General features: G+C 40.5%; 1 protein-coding gene across 2 annotated transcripts; it reads right to left on the bottom strand.

Moving 5' to 3' along the window:
• Positions 1-2,261: 2,261 nt before the first annotated feature.
• Positions 2,262-17,164, bottom strand: LOC134801980 (thioredoxin-2-like). 2 transcript variants are annotated; one of them, XM_063774602.1, is made up of 4 exons: positions 16,919-17,164; positions 4,994-5,185; positions 3,779-3,950; positions 2,262-2,878 (listed from the first exon to the last, which is right to left on the bottom strand). In XM_063774602.1, the coding sequence occupies exons 1-4, from the start codon at positions 16,960-16,962 to the stop codon at positions 2,687-2,689; spliced, it is 600 nt and encodes a 199-aa protein (XP_063630672.1). In that variant the 5' UTR covers positions 16,963-17,164; the 3' UTR covers positions 2,262-2,686. The 2 variants fall into 2 exon arrangements, with proteins under 2 accessions (XP_063630672.1, XP_063630671.1); XM_063774601.1 differs by having other exon boundaries at positions 2,263-2,878; positions 4,988-5,185; positions 16,919-17,163.
• Between the last annotated feature and the right edge of the window lie 9,829 nt (positions 17,165-26,993).

Raw genomic sequence — 26,993 nt, forward strand, 5'->3', positions numbered from 1 at the left:
TGGCAGATAGTGTATTAACCTAATAATTATGTAAATCTCAAAATTTGTTGAATATAAATTATCCTAGTGTAAGGACTGTATTGTTAAAGAAGTTTTTATAATCCCACGAAAATTGTACCGATTAGGAGTAGATTTTGCTAAAATTATCAATAAAATTGCATTTTAATAAGCAATTATATCACCCGAATTCGATTTTTGCTTTGAATATCTGTATTAATTTGTGTTTATAAGCTGATACAGCATTAAATACAAATTAATAATGTGGGCTGCTTTTGACTAAAGCTTGTTATAGTAGGTGCCATCTATACAGTTACACGTAGAAGACGAAAGATGGGGTGATCAAGATCATTATTGAATTAATTTTTGGAAAGCAAATGTTATCATTCTTTTGGTATTTACCTACGATAGGTATTTTAATGACAGTGACAATAATTTCTAGTTTTTCTAAAAACAATATGTTTTTTAAAGTTTACCTATTTTTTTTTTAATAACCTTTTTTGATCGCATTTGATAATCAATATTTATTTAACCCCACAAGTAAGTAAAATCCCTATAAAATAATAACATTTGCTTTCCAAATGTAAACATTGTAAAATAAAGTAAGCAAATTATACAATAGTTTCCAAACGGCGGTAAGCATATTAGCTGCATTTGAAATTTCATTTAATTGTATACCTTGTTCTCATACAATAAGGTCCACAATTGTATGAGTTATCACATACAGATACGACAAATATGCATAGCGCAGCAGAAATATATCATGTATGGTTAACATCAAAGATATGTATACTAATTGCAAACAAAAGTACGGTTTTTTGCACGTATTTTTAGGCGAATAGTGACATGGGCTCACGGTCCTAGACATCACTTAACAACAAACAAAACAAAATCAACTCCAACACTAAAGGTTGAAATTGGAGTAGCAAATTTTGGACCTTTTATTTGGCTGCCTTCAGAGGTTAATTTGGAGTATTAATATGTTTTTGGTGTTGACTGTACACAAATTGAAATAATAGCCGAGTTTTATGATTAGCCAACGCGATATCTTCCTTGTATTTAACAACATACCGATATGTTATAATTTGTATGTAAATCTAAATTATTAACTAATATTATATTGCAATTACATGAAATTATCTCAATACTTAATTATTTTATGTAAATAATAAAGAAACATTTGAACGAAATGGTGTTTTTTTAATCTGCAAAAATATCAAAGCACTGCGCGTTTAAACAGTATTGTATACAAATGTAGTGCATCATTATTTTCCATCGTATTTTCACGAATCTTCTTGCCTTGCTATTTCAGTCAGTTTCGATACAAAAAGTACTGAGGTTGACTGAAGTAGCATGACGAATACGAACGTTTCCGAGAATACGGTGGAAAACAATTATGCACATCTGTACTACCAAAAAGAATAGATAGTATAGAGGGGTCCTGTCATTGTAAATTTTGTAGTCACTGTAAATTTACTGCCATCTATCGACACACGACTAAAACTCAAAATGAAAACGTATAAAGTTATAAAAAAATGTATATATATGGATAAATGATTTTATTATGTTTATATCATTTTGATCCATGTTCATTCACTGATATCTATGTGTTAAAATTGTTAAATATGAAACGGTGTCGTCACGCCATCTAGCCGAGGATAGGCTAAAGGTGTGTGCGGCATCTATTCGAGAATGACTTTTACTTGAATTCCGAGGCACGTTTTTTCCTTAGACTTTATTCGTCTTATACGAAGTTACATATGTCTTTGGTACTACATACTATGCAACGCACATATCAAATTAAATCAAGGGTCAAAATTAGTCTGAAATATCCAGTGGTTTTAGTAGGGCGGCGAATGATAAAAGCAGTTATCGCATGATAATGTCAGGATTTTATTTTTATTTATTTTTTATTTAATGTCAGGATAATGCAACAGTCTCTCTCAGTCGATCATGTTTAAAAAGTAACGTTTGCTCTATCAGACTGAATTAGTTCAATAGTGTTATGTGCGGTTACTAAGTGAAACATTTTGTGAATGGCTTATTTTTAGGCCAAATGCGCACTACGATTTTTTTCGCGACACGATTTTAAAATCGCGATGTAATACATATTTTTGTCGTATATGCGCGCACGGACATATGAACACATACGATTCCTGCGACAAAATTATCGCATGACAAATCGTAGTGCGCGCTTTAGAGTAGAAAAAAATACTGCTAATTGATTTGAAATGTGATTTATTACTTGTCAAGCGTTTGTTATTTGTTTATCTATGAGCATACTTGGGATAACTCGGGGCAAGTTGGGATTTGATAAAAAAAGATGTCGATATAATTAAATTAATACATGTGCTCATTGAACATTCTCGATTAGGTACCTACTATAAAAAGGTTCGATTATTATAGCAGTTTAAAGTGGATATTTTCATATAGACGGCAATCATTCATACCGACGAATATGGAAAAAAAAATTATTGTTTATTATGAAAACTATTTTAAAATAAACATATTATAAATACACGTATATTTTTTTTTAAAGTGAGGAGAAAATAAGCAATATTTATTTATGTCGAATAACATTTAGATGTTGACAGTAACATCGATATATTTTTTTGTCAATAAAATATTTTGCTACATCACTTTCGTATTGATGCCCCGAGTTATCCCAGGTACGTATGAGATTGCTTCATTATGCAGTATATTTCCTGAGGGCGCCTCTCAGTCTCCCTTCATCGGCGCTGCTGAAGTGCTCCAACTTTTCCCCGTCTCTGATTAACACGAAGGTCGGCAGACCGACGGCGTAGCGGTTCTGTTGCACGTGGTAGGCGTTGTAGCGAGCCATGATTTTCGTTGATTCCGCTTCTTGGTCATCCATATCGAGCTAAAAAAAGTTCGTCCCTTATTTTTTGATAGTTGATATTGTATTTGCTATTCAGGGTTCATGTGGTACAGTCAGCGTCATATATTAGGTAGCATCCAAAGTATTCAAATAGTTCGGTACACTATATTATTTGTATGGCGTACCGAACTATTTGAATACTTTGGATGCTACCTACTAGAGTTAGACCAAGAAAAGTCTGCAGCTAATTTGATAGCCCACGCAGTGCAAGTGTTATTTTAACCGTCAAATTTCTATAAAATTATGACGTATAAATAACACTTGCAAAGCGTGGGCTATCAAATTCGCTGCAGACTTTTCTTGGTCTAACTCTATACGACGCTGACTATGGCTTGCATATTATTATATAGTTTTCTTTAATACCTAAGGGAGGTATGTTTGTTTATGTTACCTCTGTCAAGATTATTTATTTTTGAGATCTGAGGTGGATCTGAGCAAGCGAAAAACTTGAGAATGGAGTCTGTTAGCATTCCTTAGGCGTAACAAGAGAAATATTAATCTTATGAACAGAAGGTTGCAGCTACGAATCCCGCTTAGCGATGTAGGTATTTGTTCCTGCAACGAACACGATGGTAAATACCATCACAACTAATACGTTATTTTTCGACTGTTTCAAATACGTCATCAATGGTCTACTCTACTTTGTACTATACGCTATAGTATAAAGTAGACCATTTGAAAATCAACTAAAAAGCCGTTACAGACGGGTGTACTACGCCACGACTTTGGTCCGCTCCGAGGCCTGTTCGATCGTGTGTAAGCTGGTCCGCCATACGTCCGTTAAGGACGCAGCTATAATTGAGAGCGAGAAAGAGATTTTTTGACCGGACCAAGGTCGCGGTCCTGTACGCCCGTCTGTGACGGCTTTAAAACACTTCAAACCTTGAGCATGACTATGTTCTGCGTTCCCTTAGCAGCAATTTCCTCAACTACAGGAGCAATCCTCCTGCAGAACGGACACCAGCGGACCATGCAGAAGATGACCACCAACTTGTCGCCGGCGTCGTCTAGCAACGCTTCTAATTCTGACACTTTCTGAATGGGTCGCACGTTTCTGGAGTACAAAACCTTGGGTTAGGCAGCTTTGTTTCCAAAAGTTAAGGATTTTAAGGCTAAACAAATACCGGTGAAAGCTAATTATAGATGACTTATTTCTAGATTCCATATCAATAGAATCTAGAAGGCTTTTCTTAAGGAACACTGTTTCCATAGCTTACTGAGGTAATAAACTTAATTCCAGAATTAATCATTCCATCTACAAGCACAACCTATAATTTTACTTACCGTAAAATGGGGTGAGTAGGCGCAAAACTGACATTCAAACCTCGATGACATTTTATTTTTACATATGCAAACTGAATGGTGTATATAATAAGTGTTCCGGACGTTTGTATTTTATTTAGTTTTTATTTTATTTAGGGTAGTTCCATTTCATAACTTTGACGATAAACAGGAAATCCCACCTCACCCCGTAGTCCCTCGTATTTGGGGTGAGTTGGGTTTTCATACAAAGGTGATTTTGGAAGATTGTTGGATCGTTTTTTTTTATTATGAGTATTACTATAGCTCGATTTTAAATTGGAATACATTATTTTTGTAGCAGTAGCCTTAAAATTCCATCTCACCCCCCTTTCATCACTTCTCTCCCCATTCATAACCCAACTCTGCCCGCGAACCCTACTCACCCCATTTTACGGTACGCTTTAATTTAATCCACAACCTAAAAGGTTTACAAGGTTTTTTTTTTTTGGAAAAACGGCGGAGATTTAATTCGAGGCGATACAATGAATTATTTTCGCACGGAAGGAAGGTACCCATCCATCGCATAGAAGGCGCTGAAACTCGTCGAAAGCCGGTCTCCCCTATTAGCTCAACCTCTCGACTCTGTATGTAAGTACCCTGACCAAATTATTAGGTAGTCATCATTTTGCGTTATTCTCGAGAATGATTTTTTCTGCTCTCTACAGCACACAGACAATGAGTGGTCTGTGCTACAGCACGACCAAGGTACCCACGATTTTTGACACACACATACGAAAGGTTGTCTTTTTTTAGGTATAAATAAAGGTTAAAAAACTAGTATTCTCTCACACTGACTGCAAAGTGGTCGCAAACGATGGCGGGGTTTCATCCTCTTCATCCAGTGAAGCAGCAAATACCGCGGTCAGCAGCAACCAGAAGTCTCGCGATGGTGGCTGCTCGCTGATGGTTGCTTGGGGGCTGACTAGTCTTGCTTGGCTGACTGCGCGGCGGTGTACTTGTCTGACGGTTTTCACGTTTTTGATAGCGCTAGTAGAAACAATATGATGTCGTCAATACTTTATATTGGCTAAGTTTGAATTAAGTCCATGATGGGCGCAGGGTCGTCTTAAACTATGCTGGGCCCCTGGGCACATAAGAATTTGATGGGGCCCTTTTGGAAAGTAAAGAAAGCTAATTAAACTAACATTTTTCTACTATGATCTATTTATTATGGGTAATCAAATATACTGTTACTGTCCTTCGGGGCCCCCTGAGGATGGGGGCCCTGGGCACGGGCCCCGTGTGCCCTTATGGTAAAGACGGTATTGGATGGGGGGCTTACAAAAGAAACTATAGGTCTCTTTTATAAGGTCTAAGGTTGTATAAGGTCAGCTGTGTTTTGGGACTAAAACAGCGTTTCAGGGTAGGGTCAGGCTCCTGTCGCGATAGCAGAGGACGCTGGTTCGATTCCAGCCTTAGGCACTGGAGGCTTGAGGCTATGGTCACTTTTTCTTAGTAAGTATACCTATGATATGACATTATTTTTGTAACGCATTCCTGTTGCCATTCAACCGCCCAGCCAGCCAAGCCACGTCATCGCCCCACTACCACCAGCCCCGCCATGCTGCCTAGCCGAGCCTCGGAGTGGGAGATGACAAGCCAGCCTATAAAAGCCAGCGCACCCTCATTTTGGGTGTTCATTCTGATTGATAAACTACTAAGTGGAAACTCTGTCCGATTAATCATAATTAATTATAAATAAAATAAATCACCGATCACAAAGTATTTGACTTCTCGCCGTCCCATTTCACCTGCTAATTTACATTCAGAAATTGGGATACGAGTACCTACAATTTAATGATGACGCGAGCGGCAACAAAAAAACGACCACGACCACCTGACTGGAACACTGAACACGTGGCCGCTTCCGCCAGTGACGAAGACATCGAAATTACGGACGCTACTTACGATCAAGATGAAGAAGACGGTACGTCTACGCCACCAGCAAGAAAAATTCTTAAAAGTCTTTTGACCCAAGAAGTGCATAAAGCCTTTGAAGCCTTGGAAGACGATATACCGGTGCTAGCACGTACAAAACACCATCGTGCTGCATCCCTGATCCCTGAATTCGACCCTGATAATGAGGACTGTACCGTTCAGACGTGGCTTAAGAAAATCGACCAATTAGGAGACATCCACGGTTGGAATGATAAAACAAAATCATTCCATCTCCAGGACAAGTTGCGTGGCCAAGCTCGTAAGTGGTATAATCGCCTTGAAGAGTACGATCATTCATGGGAAGACTGGAAGGAAATGATTCTTCGTGCTTTTCCGAAACATCGAGATTATTCGAATATACTAGAAGAAATGCTTAACAGGAAGAAAATGCCGAACGAAAGCATGACAAAGTACTACCAAGAAAAAATCGCCATGTGTCATCGGTGCAAGCTGTCCAACGCCGCTACAGTATCCTGCATCATCCGCGGCCTCCCGCCTACCCTGCAATCAAATGCGAGAGCATTCCAATGCGATCAGCCGACGGAGTTGTACGAGCGTTTCCTGTCTGCGTTGGACGACTACCGTGCGCCATTTCATGGCGCCGATGTAACTCGTGCCGGTTCTAAGGACGGTACACGTCAGTCTACTGAAAAGAAAGCGCCGGTAAATATTGAGGCAGATCCGTGCCCACGCTGTAAGAAAACCGGGCATTTGGTACGGAATTGCCCTTTACCTGACCAGCGCACCTGTTTCAAGTGTGGCGCAAAGGGGCACATTGCACCACGTTGCCCAGATAACCTAAAAACTCGAGACGAGACGACTCCAGCTGTAAAGGAAATCAAGATGATTCAAAAGCATAATAACATCTACAAGAAGACCGCTCAAATCAACGACGTCTACGTGAAGGCCTATTTGGACACCGGAAGCGAGGTCAACGTTCTCAATTCGGAAATCGCAGATCTGCTCAACTTAGAAGTGAAACCATCACAAGTCGCATTTAAAGGATTTTATGGCGACAGGGTGGAGAGCAAAGGTGAAGTCGAGTTTAAACTACAAATTGACAGCCTGGACGTAAATTGCCAAGCATATCTAACGGACGTCGAGATGACCGATATTGACTTAATAGTTGGCCAGCCTATTATTAATAAGGACGGCGTGACCCTGATAGTCAACAGAGGCGCAGCCACTTTAAGTATCACCGAACAAGATTTTATGGCAAACATGGATGTGGATAGCGAAACCCAGCGCTTCAAGGTTGTTACCGCGGGGAAGGAATGCTTGCCACCAGGAACATCCATCATCAAGGTTCGCATACTTGGGAACCGACCTGATAATGATGTGGTCACACCTGCGCGACACCACGACTTGCACGGAGTTACCTACTCGCTGCCCGCTACTCTTCTTCGCGGCGAAGCTGGCTACCTGAAAGTCGTCAACACTGGCAGCAAGGACGTGGAATGGAGCGAGGGCACCGTTCTGCTGCGTGCCGAGAGCTGCATGGAAGCCCAGGTTAGTCAAAATTCCGATTTATTGCCATCTTCCTCAGCCCAAAATGTTTTATGCATCAGCTCAGCCGATTCAGCTAGTAAACAACATATTATAGGGGGTGTTAAAATAGTAGATTTGAAGATAGGTCCGTTAAATGAAACGCAGCATAAGGTTCTTGTCGATTTATTATCCGAGTACAGTGATTGTTTTGCCAACGACACGAAGAATTTAGGCTGTTCCAATTTAGTTCAAATGCAAATCAATTTGAAAAATGATAATCCTATTTACTATCGTCCTTATAGACTCTCTCTCAGTGAGCAAGCGGTCCTAAAGTCTAAAATAGCCGATTTATTAGGTGCAGGCATTATCAAAGAGTCAGAATCAAGCTACGCCTTTCCAGTTATCCTCGTTAAAAAGAAAAATGGCGATTATCGTCTCTGTGTCGATTATCGATCACTTAATGCCATTACTATACGCGATCGATATCCTTTGCCTAACATAGACGACCAGCTGTCTAGGTTGGCCGGTAAAAATTATTTCACTAGCTTGGATCTGGCTCAAGGATACCACCAAGTCAATATAAGGCCTGAGGATACACATAAGACAGGATTTATTACGCCTCAAGGACATTTTGAGTATACACGTGTCCCGTATGGTTTGGCCAATTCGCCGTCAGTTTTCATGCGCTTGATTAATAAGGTAGTAGAATCTGTAGGCGATCACGAAATTCTAGCTTTCCTAGACGATATATTGCTACCATCAATTGACGTTGAGTCCGGTATTGAACTACTAAAGAAAGTCTTGGTCCGTTTGAAAGCTGAAAACCTGAAATTAAATATGAGTAAATGTTCATTCCTGCAAAAAGAAGTTACCTATCTAGGTCACCAAATTTCTCCGAATAGCATACAACCTAGTGAATTAAAGCTGGCAGCCGTATCTCAATTCCCAGTCCCACGTAATGTGCACGAAATCAGGCAATTTATAGGCCTCTGTAGTTATTTTCGCAAATTCATATATAATTTTGCAACTATAGCTCGCCCGCTTACGACACTAACACAAAAAAACACTCCATGGGTTTGGGGCGAACAACAAGCACATAGTTTCGATGAACTTAAACGTAAGCTATGCGAAAAGCCCGTGCTAGCAATATACGATCCCTTACTGCAAACAGAGATACATACTGACGCGAGTAAGCTAGGCATCGCAGGTATATTATTACAGAAACAATCCGATGGCACCTTACGTCCCGTTATGTATTTTAGCCGCGTCACGAGTAGAGAAGAAAGTGTTTATCATAGCTATGAATTAGAAACATTGGCGGTAGTTGAATCGTTGCGCAGATTTCGTGTGTATGTATTCGGAAAAAGAGTGAAGATAGTCACAGATTGCACGGCTGTCACCGCCACGTTAACAAAACGCGACCTCATTCCCCGAATCGCGAGATGGTGGCTGTTGATACAGGACTTTGACATTGACATTGATTATAGACCGGGCGAGCGAATGAAGCATGTAGACGCACTTAGCCGAAATCCCGTGGATTTAAATTCTTTGATAACGAAAAGTAAATCGGAGTGTGTATCGGAACGTCCCTCGCCGGCCATAGATAGTGTCAATGTCAATCGCCTCGAAGTGACAGATTGGTTTCTTACGGTTCAACAACAAGACGAAAAACTTAAAACTGTGATCGACTTGATAAATAGTGGGTGTACGGACTTGGATATAGTAAATAACTATGCCTTAATTAATGATAGACTTTATCGTAAAACGCTCAACGGTAATCGGCTTATAGTTCCCAGTTTCGCGCGTTGGAAAATCCTACAGATGCATCACGATGACATCGGCCATGTAGGTCTGAAAAGATGTACAGAGTTAATCAAATCGGTGTACTGGTTTCCTAAAATGTCGCGGTTTATTAGGAAATACGTCTCGAGCTGTCTTCACTGTGCATATGGCAAGGGTGATTACGGAAAGAAAGCAGGTAAATTACATCCTATACCTAAACCCTCGGAGCCCATGAAAATGATACACATAGACCACCTGGGACCCTTTTGCAAAACAAAAAAAGGGTACCAGTATATGTTAGTAGTGACAGATTCCTTCTCCAAGTTTGTTATTGCGGAACCTACGCGCACTGTTAACTCTGTCGAAACTATACGCGTGCTTAGGAAGATATTCAGCTTGTTCGACGTTCCTGAACGGATCGTATCCGATCATGGGAAAGCTTTTACCAGTAGGTATTTTAAAAAATTTTCACTTGAAAAACAGTTTCGTCATACGCTGTGTACCATTGCTTGCCCAAGGGCGAACGGCCAAGTGGAAAGGTCAAACCGTACGATTCTTGACGCGTTAAGGGCTACTGACCCTAGTAGTGCTAGCAACAATTGGGCTAATAGTTTACCTAACATAATTTGGGGTATTAATAACACTCTGAATGCCTCCACTGGATACAAACCATTTGATTTAATGTTTGCTAGGGTCAGTAGGTCTGTGTGTGATCTTGCGGTTCCGGGTCAGGTTCAGGAACCCATACAAACTAGGCGTGAAAAGGCAGTAGCTCGAAACAAGGTTGCTAGTGCTAGGATGAAACGACAATATGACAAAAAGCGTAAAAACAGTGTTCTATATAAAAAGGGAGACCTAGTTCTCTGGAACCAGGCCCCTGTAAGTAGTGCTAGCAAGGTAAATTCCAAATTAGATGATTTATACTCCGGTCCTTATATAGTGGTTAAAGTGTTAGGTAAGGACAGGTACAAAGTTAGGAGTATAAAAGGGGTAAGAGGGTACAAAAAGTTCATGGGACTTGTCTCTGCAGATGCCATAAGACCATACAAAAGTGTAGCATGTATGTCAGATAGTGAGAGTAGTACTGATGAGCAATTAGAAACTGAGGACCTTATTGATCTCTTGGAAAGTTAGAATTTTAATGATGCATGTGTCTATTTATTCGATTATTAATGGTGTATTCTCTCCCCATTGCGGGAGCAATTGTTTCAGGACGGCCGAGTGTAACGCATTCCTGTTGCCATTCAACCGCCCAGCCAGCCAAGCCACGTCATCGCCCCACTACCACCAGCCCCGCCATGCTGCCTAGCCGAGCCTCGGAGTGGGAGATGACAAGCCAGCCTATAAAAGCCAGCGCACCCTCATTTTGGGTGTTCATTCTGATTGATAAACTACTAAGTGGAAACTCTGTCCGATTAATCATAATTAATTATAAATAAAATAAATCACCGATCACAAAGTATTTGACTTCTCGCCGTCCCATTTCACCTGCTAATTTACATTTTACTAAAAACTAGTTTTATACAGTGTAAATTAGCAGGTGAAATGGGACGGCGAGAAGTCAAATACTTTGTGATCGGTGATTTATTTTATTTATAATTAATTATGATTAATCGGACAGAGTTTCCACTTAGTAGTTTATCAATCAGAATGAACACCCAAAATGAGGGTGCGCTGGCTTTTATAGGCTGGCTTGTCATCTCCCACTCCGAGGCTCGGCTAGGCAGCATGGCGGGGCTGGTGGTAGTGGGGCGATGACGTGGCTTGGCTGGCTGGGCGGTTGAATGGCAACAGGAATGCGTTACACTCGGCCGTCCTGAAACAATTGCTCCCGCAATGGGGAGAGAATACACCATTAATAATCGAATAAATAGACACATGCATCATTAAAATTCTAACTTTCCAAGAGATCAATAAGGTCCTCAGTTTCTAATTGCTCATCAGTACTACTCTCACTATCTGACATACATGCTACACTTTTGTATGGTCTTATGGCATCTGCAGAGACAAGTCCCATGAACTTTTTGTACCCTCTTACCCCTTTTATACTCCTAACTTTGTACCTGTCCTTACCTAACACTTTAACCACTATATAAGGACCGGAGTATAAATCATCTAATTTGGAATTTACCTTGCTAGCACTACTTACAGGGGCCTGGTTCCAGAGAACTAGGTCTCCCTTTTTATATAGAACACTGTTTTTACGCTTTTTGTCATATTGTCGTTTCATCCTAGCACTAGCAACCTTGTTTCGAGCTACTGCCTTTTCACGCCTAGTTTGTATGGGTTCCTGAACCTGACCCGGAACCGCAAGATCACACACAGACCTACTGACCCTAGCAAACATTAAATCAAATGGTTTGTATCCAGTGGAGGCATTCAGAGTGTTATTAATACCCCAAATTATGTTAGGTAAACTATTAGCCCAATTGTTGCTAGCACTACTAGGGTCAGTAGCCCTTAACGCGTCAAGAATCGTACGGTTTGACCTTTCCACTTGGCCGTTCGCCCTTGGGCAAGCAATGGTACACAGCGTATGACGAAACTGTTTTTCAAGTGAAAATTTTTTAAAATACCTACTGGTAAAAGCTTTCCCATGATCGGATACGATCCGTTCAGGAACGTCGAACAAGCTGAATATCTTCCTAAGCACGCGTATAGTTTCGACAGAGTTAACAGTGCGCGTAGGTTCCGCAATAACAAACTTGGAGAAGGAATCTGTCACTACTAACATATACTGGTACCCTTTTTTTGTTTTGCAAAAGGGTCCCAGGTGGTCTATGTGTATCATTTTCATGGGCTCCGAGGGTTTAGGTATAGGATGTAATTTACCTGCTTTCTTTCCGTAATCACCCTTGCCATATGCACAGTGAAGACAGCTCGAGACGTATTTCCTAATAAACCGCGACATTTTAGGAAACCAGTACACCGATTTGATTAACTCTGTACATCTTTTCAGACCTACATGGCCGATGTCATCGTGATGCATCTGTAGGATTTTCCAACGCGCGAAACTGGGAACTATAAGCCGATTACCGTTGAGCGTTTTACGATAAAGTCTATCATTAATTAAGGCATAGTTATTTACTATATCCAAGTCCGTACACCCACTATTTATCAAGTCGATCACAGTTTTAAGTTTTTCGTCTTGTTGTTGAACCGTAAGAAACCAATCTGTCACTTCGAGGCGATTGACATTGACACTATCTATGGCCGGCGAGGGACGTTCCGATACACACTCCGATTTACTTTTCGTTATCAAAGAATTTAAATCCACGGGATTTCGGCTAAGTGCGTCTACATGCTTCATTCGCTCGCCCGGTCTATAATCAATGTCAATGTCAAAGTCCTGTATCAACAGCCACCATCTCGCGATTCGGGGAATGAGGTCGCGTTTTGTTAACGTGGCGGTGACAGCCGTGCAATCTGTGACTATCTTCACTCTTTTTCCGAATACATACACACGAAATCTGCGCAACGATTCAACTACCGCCAATGTTTCTAATTCATAGCTATGATAAACACTTTCTTCTCTACTCGTGACGCGGCTAAAATACATAACGGGACGTAAGGTGCCATCGGATTGTTTCTGTAATAATATACCTGCGATGCCTAGCTTACTCGCGTCAGTATGTATCTCTGTTTGCAGTAAGGGATCGTATATTGCTAGCACGGGCTTTTCGCATAGCTTACGTTTAAGTTCATCGAAACTATGTGCTTGTTGTTCGCCCCAAACCCATGGAGTGTTTTTTTGTGTTAGTGTCGTAAGCGGGCGAGCTATAGTTGCAAAATTATATATGAATTTGCGAAAATAACTACAGAGGCCTATAAATTGCCTGATTTCGTGCACATTACGTGGGACTGGGAATTGAGATACGGCTGCCAGCTTTAATTCACTAGGTTGTATGCTATTCGGAGAAATTTGGTGACCTAGATAGGTAACTTCTTTTTGCAGGAATGAACATTTACTCATATTTAATTTCAGGTTTTCAGCTTTCAAACGGACCAAGACTTTCTTTAGTAGTTCAATACCGGACTCAACGTCAATTGATGGTAGCAATATATCGTCTAGGAAAGCTAGAATTTCGTGATCGCCTACAGATTCTACTACCTTATTAATCAAGCGCATGAAAACTGACGGCGAATTGGCCAAACCATACGGGACACGTGTATACTCAAAATGTCCTTGAGGCGTAATAAATCCTGTCTTATGTGTATCCTCAGGCCTTATATTGACTTGGTGGTATCCTTGAGCCAGATCCAAGCTAGTGAAATAATTTTTACCGGCCAACCTAGACAGCTGGTCGTCTATGTTAGGCAAAGGATATCGATCGCGTATAGTAATGGCATTAAGTGATCGATAATCGACACAGAGACGATAATCGCCATTTTTCTTTTTAACGAGGATAACTGGAAAGGCGTAGCTTGATTCTGACTCTTTGATAATGCCTGCACCTAATAAATCGGCTATTTTAGACTTTAGGACCGCTTGCTCACTGAGAGAGAGTCTATAAGGACGATAGTAAATAGGATTATCATTTTTCAAATTGATTTGCATTTGAACTAAATTGGAACAGCCTAAATTCTTCGTGTCGTTGGCAAAACAATCACTGTACTCGGATAATAAATCGACAAGAACCTTATGCTGCGTTTCATTTAACGGACCTATCTTCAAATCTACTATTTTAACACCCCCTATAATATGTTGTTTACTAGCTGAATCGGCTGAGCTGATGCATAAAACATTTTGGGCTGAGGAAGATGGCAATAAATCGGAATTTTGACCTAACCTGGGCTTCCATGCAGCTCTCGGCACGCAGCAGAACGGTGCCCTCGCTCCATTCCACGTCCTTGCTGCCAGTGTTGACGACTTTCAGGTAGCCAGCTTCGCCGCGAAGAAGAGTAGCGGGCAGCGAGTAGGTAACTCCGTGCAAGTCGTGGTGTCGCGCAGGTGTGACCACATCATTATCAGGTCGGTTCCCAAGTATGCGAACCTTGATGATGGATGTTCCTGGTGGCAAGCATTCCTTCCCCGCGGTAACAACCTTGAAGCGCTGGGTTTCGCTATCCACATCCATGTTTGCCATAAAATCTTGTTCGGTGATACTTAAAGTGGCTGCGCCTCTGTTGACTATCAGGGTCACGCCGTCCTTATTAATAATAGGCTGGCCAACTATTAAGTCAATATCGGTCATCTCGACGTCCGTTAGATATGCTTGGCAATTTACGTCCAGGCTGTCAATTTGTAGTTTAAACTCGACTTCACCTTTGCTCTCCACCCTGTCGCCATAAAATCCTTTAAATGCGACTTGTGATGGTTTCACTTCTAAGTTGAGCAGATCTGCGATTTCCGAATTGAGAACGTTGACCTCGCTTCCGGTGTCCAAATAGGCCTTCACGTAGACGTCGTTGATTTGAGCGGTCTTCTTGTAGATGTTATTATGCTTTTGAATCATCTTGATTTCCTTTACAGCTGGAGTCGTCTCGTCTCGAGTTTTTAGGTTATCTGGGCAACGTGGTGCAATGTGCCCCTTTGCGCCACACTTGAAACAGGTGCGCTGGTCAGGTAAAGGGCAATTCCGTACCAAATGCCCGGTTTTCTTACAGCGTGGGCACGGATCTGCCTCAATATTTACCGGCGCTTTCTTTTCAGTAGACTGACGTGTACCGTCCTTAGAACCGGCACGAGTTACATCGGCGCCATGAAATGGCGCACGGTAGTCGTCCAACGCAGACAGGAAACGCTCGTACAACTCCGTCGGCTGATCGCATTGGAATGCTCTCGCATTTGATTGCAGGGTAGGCGGGAGGCCGCGGATGATGCAGGATACTGTAGCGGCGTTGGACAGCTTGCACCGATGACACATGGCGATTTTTTCTTGGTAGTACTTTGTCATGCTTTCGTTCGGCATTTTCTTCCTGTTAAGCATTTCTTCTAGTATATTCGAATAATCTCGATGTTTCGGAAAAGCACGAAGAATCATTTCCTTCCAGTCTTCCCATGAATGATCGTACTCTTCAAGGCGATTATACCACTTACGAGCTTGGCCACGCAACTTGTCCTGGAGATGGAATGATTTTGTTTTATCATTCCAACCGTGGATGTCTCCTAATTGGTCGATTTTCTTAAGCCACGTCTGAACGGTACAGTCCTCATTATCAGGGTCGAATTCAGGGATCAGGGATGCAGCACGATGGTGTTTTGTACGTGCTAGCACCGGTATATCGTCTTCCAAGGCTTCAAAGGCTTTATGCACTTCTTGGGTCAAAAGACTTTTAAGAATTTTTCTTGCTGGTGGCGTAGACGTACCGTCTTCTTCATCTTGATCGTAAGTAGCGTCCGTAATTTCGATGTCTTCGTCACTGGCGGAAGCGGCCACGTGTTCAGTGTTCCAGTCAGGTGGTCGTGGTCGTTTTTTTGTTGCCGCTCGCGTCATCATTAAATTGTAGGTACTCGTATCCCAATTTCTGAATGTAAATTAGCAGGTGAAATGGGACGGCGAGAAGTCAAATACTTTGTGATCGGTGATTTATTTTATTTATAATTAATTATGATTAATCGGACAGAGTTTCCACTTAGTAGTTTATCAATCAGAATGAACACCCAAAATGAGGGTGCGCTGGCTTTTATAGGCTGGCTTGTCATCTCCCACTCCGAGGCTCGGCTAGGCAGCATGGCGGGGCTGGTGGTAGTGGGGCGATGACGTGGCTTGGCTGGCTGGGCGGTTGAATGGCAACAGGAATGCGTTACAACAGTGTGGCTAAAATATACCTGCATTCGGGAATTCGTTGCCAGAGAGGGTTTGAGATTATACTGAGCAACTTTTACTATGGGCACAGAATAAATAATAGTACTAGGTACAGAAGACTCACTCTCTAACAAAACGCGTCTGTTACGATCAGCACAGATATATTATGGCCGCTAGGTGGCGACAGCGCCACGCGCGGCTTATGGCTTTCCCCAAAATTGGTGTGGGACGGATATACTTTTAGCTACCTGTAGCAAAGCGCCGAAATCGCGGAGTGAGCCACGCCTGCTATGGGACCAACCACGAAATTGCGAAAAAAAATTGGCTGTTTCATACATTTTCTGGTCCTGGTCCATTTTCTATGGGAGGGTAATTTTTTTTCGCGTTATCGGGGTTGGTCCCATAGTAAAAGTTGCTCAGTATAATCCCAAAACATCCCTGGCAAAGGGAATGACCTCGTAAAGTGGATCCCTGCGATCTTCACCAGATGATCAGTCCACCATGTTCAAGGCCTTCTCACGTGCTTTTTCCCGTACGTAGTCACTGAAGAACCTTTCTGTCTTGGTGGTGCTCTTTCAACGTCGCAAGCATACATACATACATACATATAATCACGCCTATTACCCGGAGGGGTAGGCAGTGAACACGGATTTCCACTTGCTACGACCCTGACATACCTCTTTCGCTTCCTTCACTTTCATAACATTTCTCATATACGTCGCAAGCAATATGTGAATACAATAGTTGTTTATATAATACCGACCTTAGATTGAGCGCGCGGAGACATCTCTGTGCAAAATGTGACATGGTGGAGTCGAGTTTTGCTGCTGTATTATGAAAGGGGTATTTATGGATATATGGATTATTCCATTATATGCTGTAGGTATATAATGGAATAATTTGGGATTTTGTAAAATTTAGTTTCCATGTTTTCGTGACATCTTTATAATCAATGACATCAATTAATAATTTTGACCACTACAGCGGGCCTAAGATAGTGACGCTTTTGTCGTCTGTCATCTGTCATACTGCAGTTCCGACATTTTTAAAGATTTCCAAAAACTAATTTGACGAAAATAATCCATGTAGGTAGTTAGGTACCTATTTACTATTTATTGAATCAGCTTGTTACAAATTTACAAGAGAATGCGCGTCCCCGGCGTCCCTATAGGGAATATTACGCAAAACTCTGCGTAGAGGGCGTCACTAACTCAATCACATGGCCTACCGTGAAACACGACAATCGAAAGTTCGGTTTCTGCCTCTCTATCACTCTTGCATATTCGATCGATAGAGAGGCAGATAACGAAATTTCGATTTTCGCGTTCCGCGGTAGGCCACCTGGAGGTAGACCAGGTATATAGAGTCTGTGCGGAAAGAGAAGAGTCGTGGAATGTATGGAGCCCAATACATTTCACAACTCTTCTCTTTCCGAACAGACTATAATAACTAGAGTCGGACCAATAAAAGTCTGCAGCGGATTTGATAGCCCAGTGTCATTTATACTACTCTTTGCTCTACACCAAAGAACTCTACACATACTTACACATACTTATTCATTTCACTGGCAAAGAGTACTTATGGTATCAAATGTCAACCGTCATTGTTATGTCAACAAGTTCGGTATCTTGAAGGAACGAAGGAAGAACTTTAGTACAAAGAGTATAATAATATATGTATAGTATAATAATATATATGCTTAATATAAAGGGTATACTTTAGTAGTAGAACGTAGTGATTATATGCTCTTTGAGTATACCTACTTGCTTTCATTCGTAAGCATTTCTAGTATATTTTATACTAATCATTTATTTCAATATTCTGCATCAAAACCCTCTAATATATGACTTCCCTATTGCGCAAAGCGGACGGGAGATTTTACTGTTGGACTTTTTTATCATCATCATATCAGCCAGAGGACGTCCAGTCGCCATCAGATATATCGGAGCGGCCAAGGTGTTCACAATATCTGAACACGCGCTCTAACGCCCTGACAATAGAGGCGTGTTCCGATATTTGTGAGCACCTTGGCCGCTCCGATATATCTGATGGCGACTGTCCACTGCTGGACCAAAGGGCCACAATGACCGGTCTTGCGCCACCCGCATCCAGCGGACTCCCGCGACCTTTACCAGGTCGTCAGTCCACCTGTGGGGGTTCTACCCACGCTGCGCCTTCCGATACGTGGTCGCCACTCGAGAACCTTTCTGCCCCAACGGCCATCGGTTCTATCGGGCAATGTGCCCCGCCCACTTTTTTCTATTGGTGGATAATTAAGATAATTATGTCGTTCATCGCTCCACTGCCACTGCCTCGCTCCGTTCCAGTGGACAGCCAGCCTGAACCAACGACCACCAAACAAATAATATTGAAAGGTTAAACCGCAAGATTAAAGGATCCCACGGTTCCGCTTCCGTCTCAAGTTCATGATGTTGATATAAACTGTGTTTTCGGCAAAATGAAATTGAAATGCATCTCAGGTCAGTCGAGATCTGGATTTCCACAACATCAGTGGTGTGAAGTAATATTGTTGATAAGTATCATTCATTTTGGGCGTTAAATTGAAATATCGCTTTATAGTAGGTACTGCTGAAAATAAACACGAAAACGCGCAGGTGTTTTAAAAATAATAAAAATGAAGCGACAGGTTTTACTAACAGTCGTAATTTCTTACGCCATGGCTCAGCTTATGCAAAGACCGTAAGTTTTTAATGTGTTTAGCATCATAACATGCAAAGAGAATTTGCAATAGAGAGTTACTGTCATGGTAAATTATGTAGCTACAGTACATTTACTGCCATCTTTCGATAGTTTTATATTATAGGTAAGTACAATAAAACTTATTTGACTTTGATCATTATTCTTCCACTGATATGTGTTAACTTGTTAAATTTTAATATTAACGCCGTCTACTCGAGAATAGGCTGAAGGTTATGGCGCCATCGCTCGTAAAGATCGCACCGTACCTATTTGGCCTAGTGTCAAGTAGATGGCGTTAATATTAATATTTATTTTGTGGCCTATTGGCTGAATAAATGTTGAAGTTGAAGATTCACTAAGGAAACCTATTAGAGCGGGGCCACACTGTTGGCGATTTGCGAGCGAGATCGTTGCGCACTCGCGGCGAACTCGTTGCGCGCTCGCCTCACTTTCAACTCGCTCGCAAATCGCCAGTGTGGCCTCGCTCTAATAGGTTTCCTTAGTGAACCTTCAACTTCAACATTTATTCAGCAAATAGGCCATAAGGGCACTTTTACACGTGCTTTGCTAGGCAGCAGTCCCTCTGGTCGCATTTCTCATGCAACCGATTATCTTGAAATTTTGTGACGAGTGGTGCGATAACAATCGTTTCAGAATCAAGGTTATCACCGTGAAAAGCCTGCTCGACCTGAAGGCCAGACTAAAAAAGGCCGGAGACAAGCTAGTGGTGATCGGTTTCCTGCCTCAAACTTGGCAACACAGCGAGAATACTCAACGGATTGAGAAGTTGGCGCTGCAGTATATGAACTTTGCCGTGTTTTTGAGGGTAAGTTATGTTCTTGACCTCTTCAGATCTTCAAGGAATGAAAATTTAGGAATGCATATTGATTGTCAAACGTTACGGGTTATGGGGGTGTTCCGCCAATAAGGGTTCGGCCACGCCGCTGCTCGAAAACCGCAGTAGTGACGGTATGAAATTGAAATTTTTGAAGTGAAAACTTCTTTAGCGGCTCTGTGCACTTTTTGTGATGGGGAAAAAATGTTAAACTCGCGACAGGTCACGTGACCGTAAGATTCGTAAGACGGACACGTGACCTGATCGAAAAACTGTTACAATATCATTGAGTTTTCACTTCTGCCGGCACTCCCGGAGTGCAACCCGTTGTTTTTTTATTTTAATTTTAACGATCTCATGTAATAATTAATGTTCCTCTAAATGTAAAAATGTTACATATTATTTATAGGTAAGGTCACTATGGCGAAGTCCGGCATACTTTTTTTTTCACTTTGGAGTGATCTAGTTCCGTTAATTATTCACCTACGTTACTGCTTGTAATCGCATACGATGGAGAATTTAATAATTAATAATTTAGCCTTAGTGACAGACTGACAGATCATTTCAAACACAAATTAAGCAAAAACAATAGTATTTTTTAAAATTCGGCGAGTAGACGGACTTCCCGTGCATTTTAAGGGAAATCCGTTATGATATCAGCCAATCTATGGGTGCGTAAATGTTCGTAGTCGAATTCCTAAAAAGAACGAATCAAGACAATGAAAAGTGTACTTTAAACTTGTTAATATACGGTTCAGATTCGAAATAAACACCATTTTTCTAAAACAAAGGCAAGTCCCATATACTTCGACAATGGGGTGGTAAACCTTTTTTGGCAAATAATTACACGTAATTATTTTTTTGAGTTACGAAATAAAAGATCAATAGTAATTTTAAAATCAATTTTAATTGTTTCTTTTAATTTACTGAGATCAAAATTTAATAAAGTAACATCATGCGCAAAGTCAGGAGGATTTGTTGATACCTTATCAAATCGTTATAATATTAAAGTCGCAAAAACAGTTGGTAATCTCTGATTTAACGAAAGTCCGGCGTATGACGGACTTTCCAACTTAGTCAAATTTTAATATGATAAATTGTGGAACGTATAATTACAAAACTAAGCTAATTTCTGATATTTTAAACATAGAATAAAGACAGCTGGTTCTTATGCTAAGTACCTACGTAGTTACTTTCTGATGCACAATCTTTACGAAAACTATTTTTAAGAATTTTTTTTCGAACAGCTGGCGCACTATGACTTCGAGTTCAAAACACGAAATGACTTGTTAAGGCGGATTGCTCTGAAGTTGGTTGTCACAGCGCCATCTGTTTTACAGTGACGGAACTAGCGCGAAAAACTGGTTAATCGACTGGACTTCAAAGTCGCATACGCCTTCAAATTCAAAAGTTATAACGTGTTGACGGACTTGCCTTGTAGACGGACTTGGCCACAGTGACCTTACACGTATTATTCAGTACTGAAGAGATGAAGGAGATGAACCTATTGCATTCTCTGACGGGTAGATTATGTGTTCTGATAAACATTGTAACATCTTTACTATTGTAAATGTACCTACATAATCTTACAATACAGACATTTTTGATTTGATTAGAAATACGGAATCGCAGTGACGCGCTGTGATCGTCTCGATTTTATCGCATGCCCTCCACACCGCTGCTGAAAATACGCGTGGCACGTCACTGCGATTCTGCACTGTCAGCGTATTTTGAGCAGCGGTGTGTGTAGCAGGTAAGGGGTTGTGCACAAATCACGCGAGGTGTTTTCGGCTACTTTTTGACCCCCCTCCCCCTTGGGATATTTCATCCCCTCCCCCACATAACCTCACGTGTATTTTTTTGAAATTTTTTTATCCGACCGGTCAAGGCCACGCGCTCCAAAATTTCGTAAAATAGACTCGCTATTTTGAAGTGCGGAGTGAAGATTTATGTTTAACGAAACCGAGAAAAAGTATCTACTCATGTGGTAGGTATTTTTTCTTAGTTTCGTTCACTGTAGACGTACATGTGAGGACTCCTTATACCCCCCTCCCCCAACGTGATCTGTCGTGATTTTTTCGTGACCCCCCCCCCCCCCTATCGAACCTCGCGTGATTTGTGCACAAAAGCCTGACCAGTTATTCTCATGTATAGGGTGCCAGTTTAGTTTAGTATGAAAAAATTCGTTTTAGTGTAATTCCGCAACATGGCGCGTGATCAGCATATTATTACTGGAGTTTAACTTTAAATGCCAAATATCGACGTCTTAAAAGGATACATAATACATATAGAAATACTTACACAAATACACATACAGAAAAAAAATCGTAGTATGGTTGAGGTATTATAACTTTTTGCTCGTTATTATTATAGGTACTATCAGGGTACTATACCTACATATACTGGTTTAATCCATATTATTTACCCACAGGTGTATGAAGACAGCGATGATGACATCTTCAACGAGTATGACGTAAAGTCCGTGCCAACGTTCCTCTTCGTAAGGAAGTCCGAGCTCATAAGCAGGCGCACAAACAACATCAAAAATATTGCGGTATTGTCGTAGTTTGATTATTTGTTCAATTGTGAATCCTATTGCAACTAGATAAGGTGTAGGCACGGTCACAGGCTTTAATTGTTAATCCGTCTAAGGTTCAAGCTAATGGTTATCAATACCAAAGACATATGTAACTTCGTATAAGACGAATAAAGTCTAAGGAAAAAACGTGCCTCGGAATTCAAGTAAAAGTCATTCTGGAATAGATGCCGCACACACCTTTAGCCTATCCTCGGCTAGATGGCGTGACGACAACGTTTCATATTTAACAATTTTAACACATAGATATCAGTGAATGGACATGGATCAAGATGATATAAAAATAATAAAATCATCCATATATATATAAACATTTTTTGATAACTTTATACGTTTTCATTTTGAGTTTTAGTCGTGTGTCGATAGATGGCAGTAAATTTACAGTGACTACAAAATTTACAATGACAGGACCCCTCTATACTATCTATTCTTTTTGTCAATACTAACGGTATGAAAATGTCCAATGTAAACTAAATCCTAAATTGCTCAACAATACAATCGTCTGAGAGCGTGTTGCTAATAGTTGAATGAAAAAAATATATTGATCAAGCCATGCAATTTTTTGCCTGATTAAAAAATGGTTTAATTCGTAATCAATTATGATATATAAATCAGACTTACCTAATCGACTGTCTTAATACTCATACTTAGGGCCGTATATTATATTTTACTTTAAACAATTTACAATACAGACATTTTTGATTTGATTTGAAATACGGAATCGCAGTGACGCGCTGTGAGCGTCCCGATTGTCCATGGGGTCCCAGCGCGCATAAGTTGTTCGCAGAAATCGCGAAGCGTCTGGTTGACGTAACTGGTGATCGAAGAGCTGGCGGCTACCTCGCACAACGTATCAGCATTGCGATACAGCGAGGAAATGCCGCCAGCATCCTTGGTACAATGCCTCAAGGGCCTATTTTAGATTTAAGCTAGTTATTAATTTCGTTTAGTAGTACCACTGTATATATATTGTATGTAAATAAATGTTTAAAAAAAAAATTTAATCATAAGTCAATGTTTTTTTACAACATGTTTCCCTAATAATACCCACTTCAAAAATATAAAATAGTGAATAATTATGTCCAATAACCATAATGTTTTATGTATAGGTACAGACGGTACAGTCGACGTCAAAGATATGTTTACACTTTTGCAGCTTACTCCTTTGTAATAACTGTAATAAGCCGAAAAGTGTAAACGTATCTTTGACGTCGACTGTACAGTAAAACCCGCTGAAGAAAACTTTGAAGGGATACCGTAAAATGGGGTGAGTAGGGTTCGCGGGGAGAGTTGGGTTATGGATGGGGAGAGAAGGGATGAAAGGGGGGTGAGATGGAATTTTAAGGCTACTGCTACAAGAATAATGTATTCCAATTTAAAATGGAGCTATAGTAATACTCATAATAAAAAAAAATCGATCCAATAATCTTCCAAAATCACCTTTGTATGAAAACCCAACAACCCAAATACGAGGGACTACGGGGTGAGGTGGGATTTCCTATGTATCGTCAAAGTTATGAAATGGAACTACCCAAAATAAAATAAAAACTAAAATACAAACGTCCGGAACACTTATTATAATATACACCATTCAGTTTGCATATGTAAACATAAAATGTTATCGAGGTTTGAATGTCAGTTTTGCACCTACTCACCCCATTTTACGGTACTTACGTGTAAAATCTTATCAAACGTGGTCATTTAGGGCCGATTTTTTCATCAGATTTCGATAAAATTGGATAAATAGTTCCCTATTCTGTATAGGTACATAGTATAGTGTGTAGCTTTCAAATAGAGCTCGACGGCTAATCCTATTGTCTATATTGTTAAGTAAAACCGCTCGTGCCACGTGCCACAACCACCTGCATAAAAAATACGTACTTCGGTTACTGAGTGCCGGCGAGTCGAACGCTACAGAACCAGTCTAAAATGTGTCATCGAGATGCGTAACAATAAAGGCGCGTTATCGGAGAGCGCACCTACACTAGTTTTTTGACCGTTGGACTAGCCCGCGCTCAGGTGCCAAATAGAATAATTAAGACCCTTTTTTGTAAGTAAGTAGCACGTGCGGCTTTACTCAACAATAATAGGATTAGCCGTCGAGCTCTATTTGAAAGCTACACACTATAACTTTCTAATGTATATAGGTACATACTAATCTGTCGGTAAGTAACCTACCTAAATAAATAGAAAAAAACTGAGACACTTAACTTATTCCTTCTATGTTTTTTTCTTTTCAGTATGTAATAGAGTCGGTGAAGGCAGAAGATCAACAACTCAAAACTGTCAATGATACGACACGTCTTTTGGAAGGAGGGTAAAGTTGTATATAATATTTTTCACAATACCACAGTTAGTATTAATTTACTTCGCGTTGGTGTGGCGAAAAATTTTCTCTTTCACTCTGTAACAAAGTTTGTTTAAACCTCGTGCTTTGAAACCCTCGCAACGCTCAAGATTCTAGATTTCGAATCATTAAGCTCACGATTCAATTTAGGTATGAAATTTATTTGGGTATCAATATTAGCGCAAGGAGTTACAATAATATTAAATATATTCAAAAACGGGTCACTCACGTATTTTAAGTCGGAAGTTTGTTACCTATTAAAGGTAACTTTTTAAAGCCAAAGGTAAGTTATTATTGTAAAATAATAACTATGCATCCATGAAAAACAAATAACTATCGACATAGTTGTTAGGGTTCCGTACCCAAAGGGTAAGTAAGACTCCACTGCCCGTTGGTCCATCTGTCTGTCAGCAGGCTAGACAGTTGACATTTTCACAGATGATGTATTTACGTTGCCGCTATAACAACAAATACTAAAAAGTACGGAACCCTCGGTGGGCGAGGCCGATCCGCACATGTCCGGTTTTCTTTAATATGTGATATGTTACAGGGGCCTATTATATGACGTAAAATGCCAGGACGACATAAAATGGTGGCTGACAGAAGCGAGAGACAAGCTTGTGGTGCTCTCGTTCCTGCCAAGCGACTCTGCAGACGGCTATTTAATGACCCCAGTGGTAGAGGAGCTTGCCAAGAAGTATGCCAAGACTACTTTGTTCCTTAGGGTTAGTATTGCAAGTTAACCCTTAAATCGATAACGTCCACTATACTGGACACCCCAACAAAAAAATCTGAAAAATATATTAAAGCATAGCGGTTATTTCCTGGTAGCGTACCTAAGTGAAAAATATGTTAGTTTTAAGTAAATAAAAAAGTATTGGGAACCCGTGTGAACATAATATTTTTGTAAAACAGAACGCAGAACGTGCAAGGAAGCATCCGACAGACTGACATTTTTCCCATATTTCAATATTTTTATATGACAGTATTATGCAGCGTTAAAACATCTAATAGGTTACTAACTATTTATTACGTAGGTAGTATGATTTACATAAAAATGTTTTGTATTTATGGGTAAAACACACTTAAAAAGTGTAATGTCCAGTATTTTGCCCGTTGTTGATTACATGGCACATTTGTTAAGTCTAGTATGTTGGACATTGCGTGGACATTGCCAAGTATGCGAAGACTAAAATTATTAAATTTTCTGGTAGGTAGTTTTTGTGTCTTGAATGTCGTATTCGGCTGTCATCGGCTAGAGAGCACATCTCTTAAGTTTATAATTTTGAAGATGATTCCTCTCACTGTCTTATTATTATCATTCGTATAAGTATAAAGAAATAAGATTTCTTTGAATGGTCTACAATGCATGACTCTGTCGGTAAAGTAGAAGTTTACTTAGCAAGACCAACAGATGGCGCTGCCACCGTTTTCGCTGCTCTATCGGTAAAACAGGATCTTATTTCTTTATATAAGTTTATCGTTATTGTCTTTCATATTTTTCTAGATTAAAGAAGAATATGAGGACTTATACGAAAGTTTCGGTATACAGACAGTGCCGACATTTATCTTCATACAGAATAAGAAGAAACTCTTGGTTAGCCCTGGGACCGGCCTTAAACAACTTGAGGTGGGTTCCTGTTAGAGTATTAATTCGTAAACATTGACGAATATCTAAGGACTGGCCTTACGGGCAATAAGAATGGGGCACGAATGGGGCCAGTACAGCGGTGTGACACCGCTTCAACGCGATTGGTTGATGAGTTCGCATCACGCGCTCGATTGATCGCAACTAGTTGCGTTAGACCGCGCGATTGGCTCGAATTTGTCAGTGAAACCGCTGGACTATTACCATTTTTAGTGCCTGTAAAGCCCGTCCTTAGATATACGTCAATGTTCGTAAATTATACTGCTATGTATAACTAGAACTAGTGACTGTGAGCTGTAGGTAGACCTCGTGAATCCCATATGTCTCTGTCATTTCCAACATTTTCCAAAAACTGAATTAACAGTTACCTATAAAATTCAGTATGGTCATACAGAAATATAAGTAAAGAAAGAGTGGTAATTCCATACATCAGTGTTCTTACCAAGACGTGAGTTATTTCATAGTCGACATCTAGAACGTCATCTAACTAGCAGCACTGATAAAGGCCTGTATATAAAACGAGAGGGAAAAAAATCTATAACAGTCTTATTAACCCTTTACCAGACCAAGGGATATATAATTCCCACATACGGCACTTCAAACATGTGTTATATAGAAGAAAGACTGCCATTCGATTGCCATTTTTGAACTGTCAGCCTGGTAAAGGGTTACATAAATAAAAGTTGTGTGTCTGGTTAAAATGTTGCATCTC

Source organism: Cydia splendana, chromosome 23 (genome assembly GCF_910591565.1).
Source record: "Cydia splendana chromosome 23, ilCydSple1.2, whole genome shotgun sequence".
NCBI classification, from domain to species: domain Eukaryota; kingdom Metazoa; phylum Arthropoda; class Insecta; order Lepidoptera; family Tortricidae; genus Cydia; species Cydia splendana.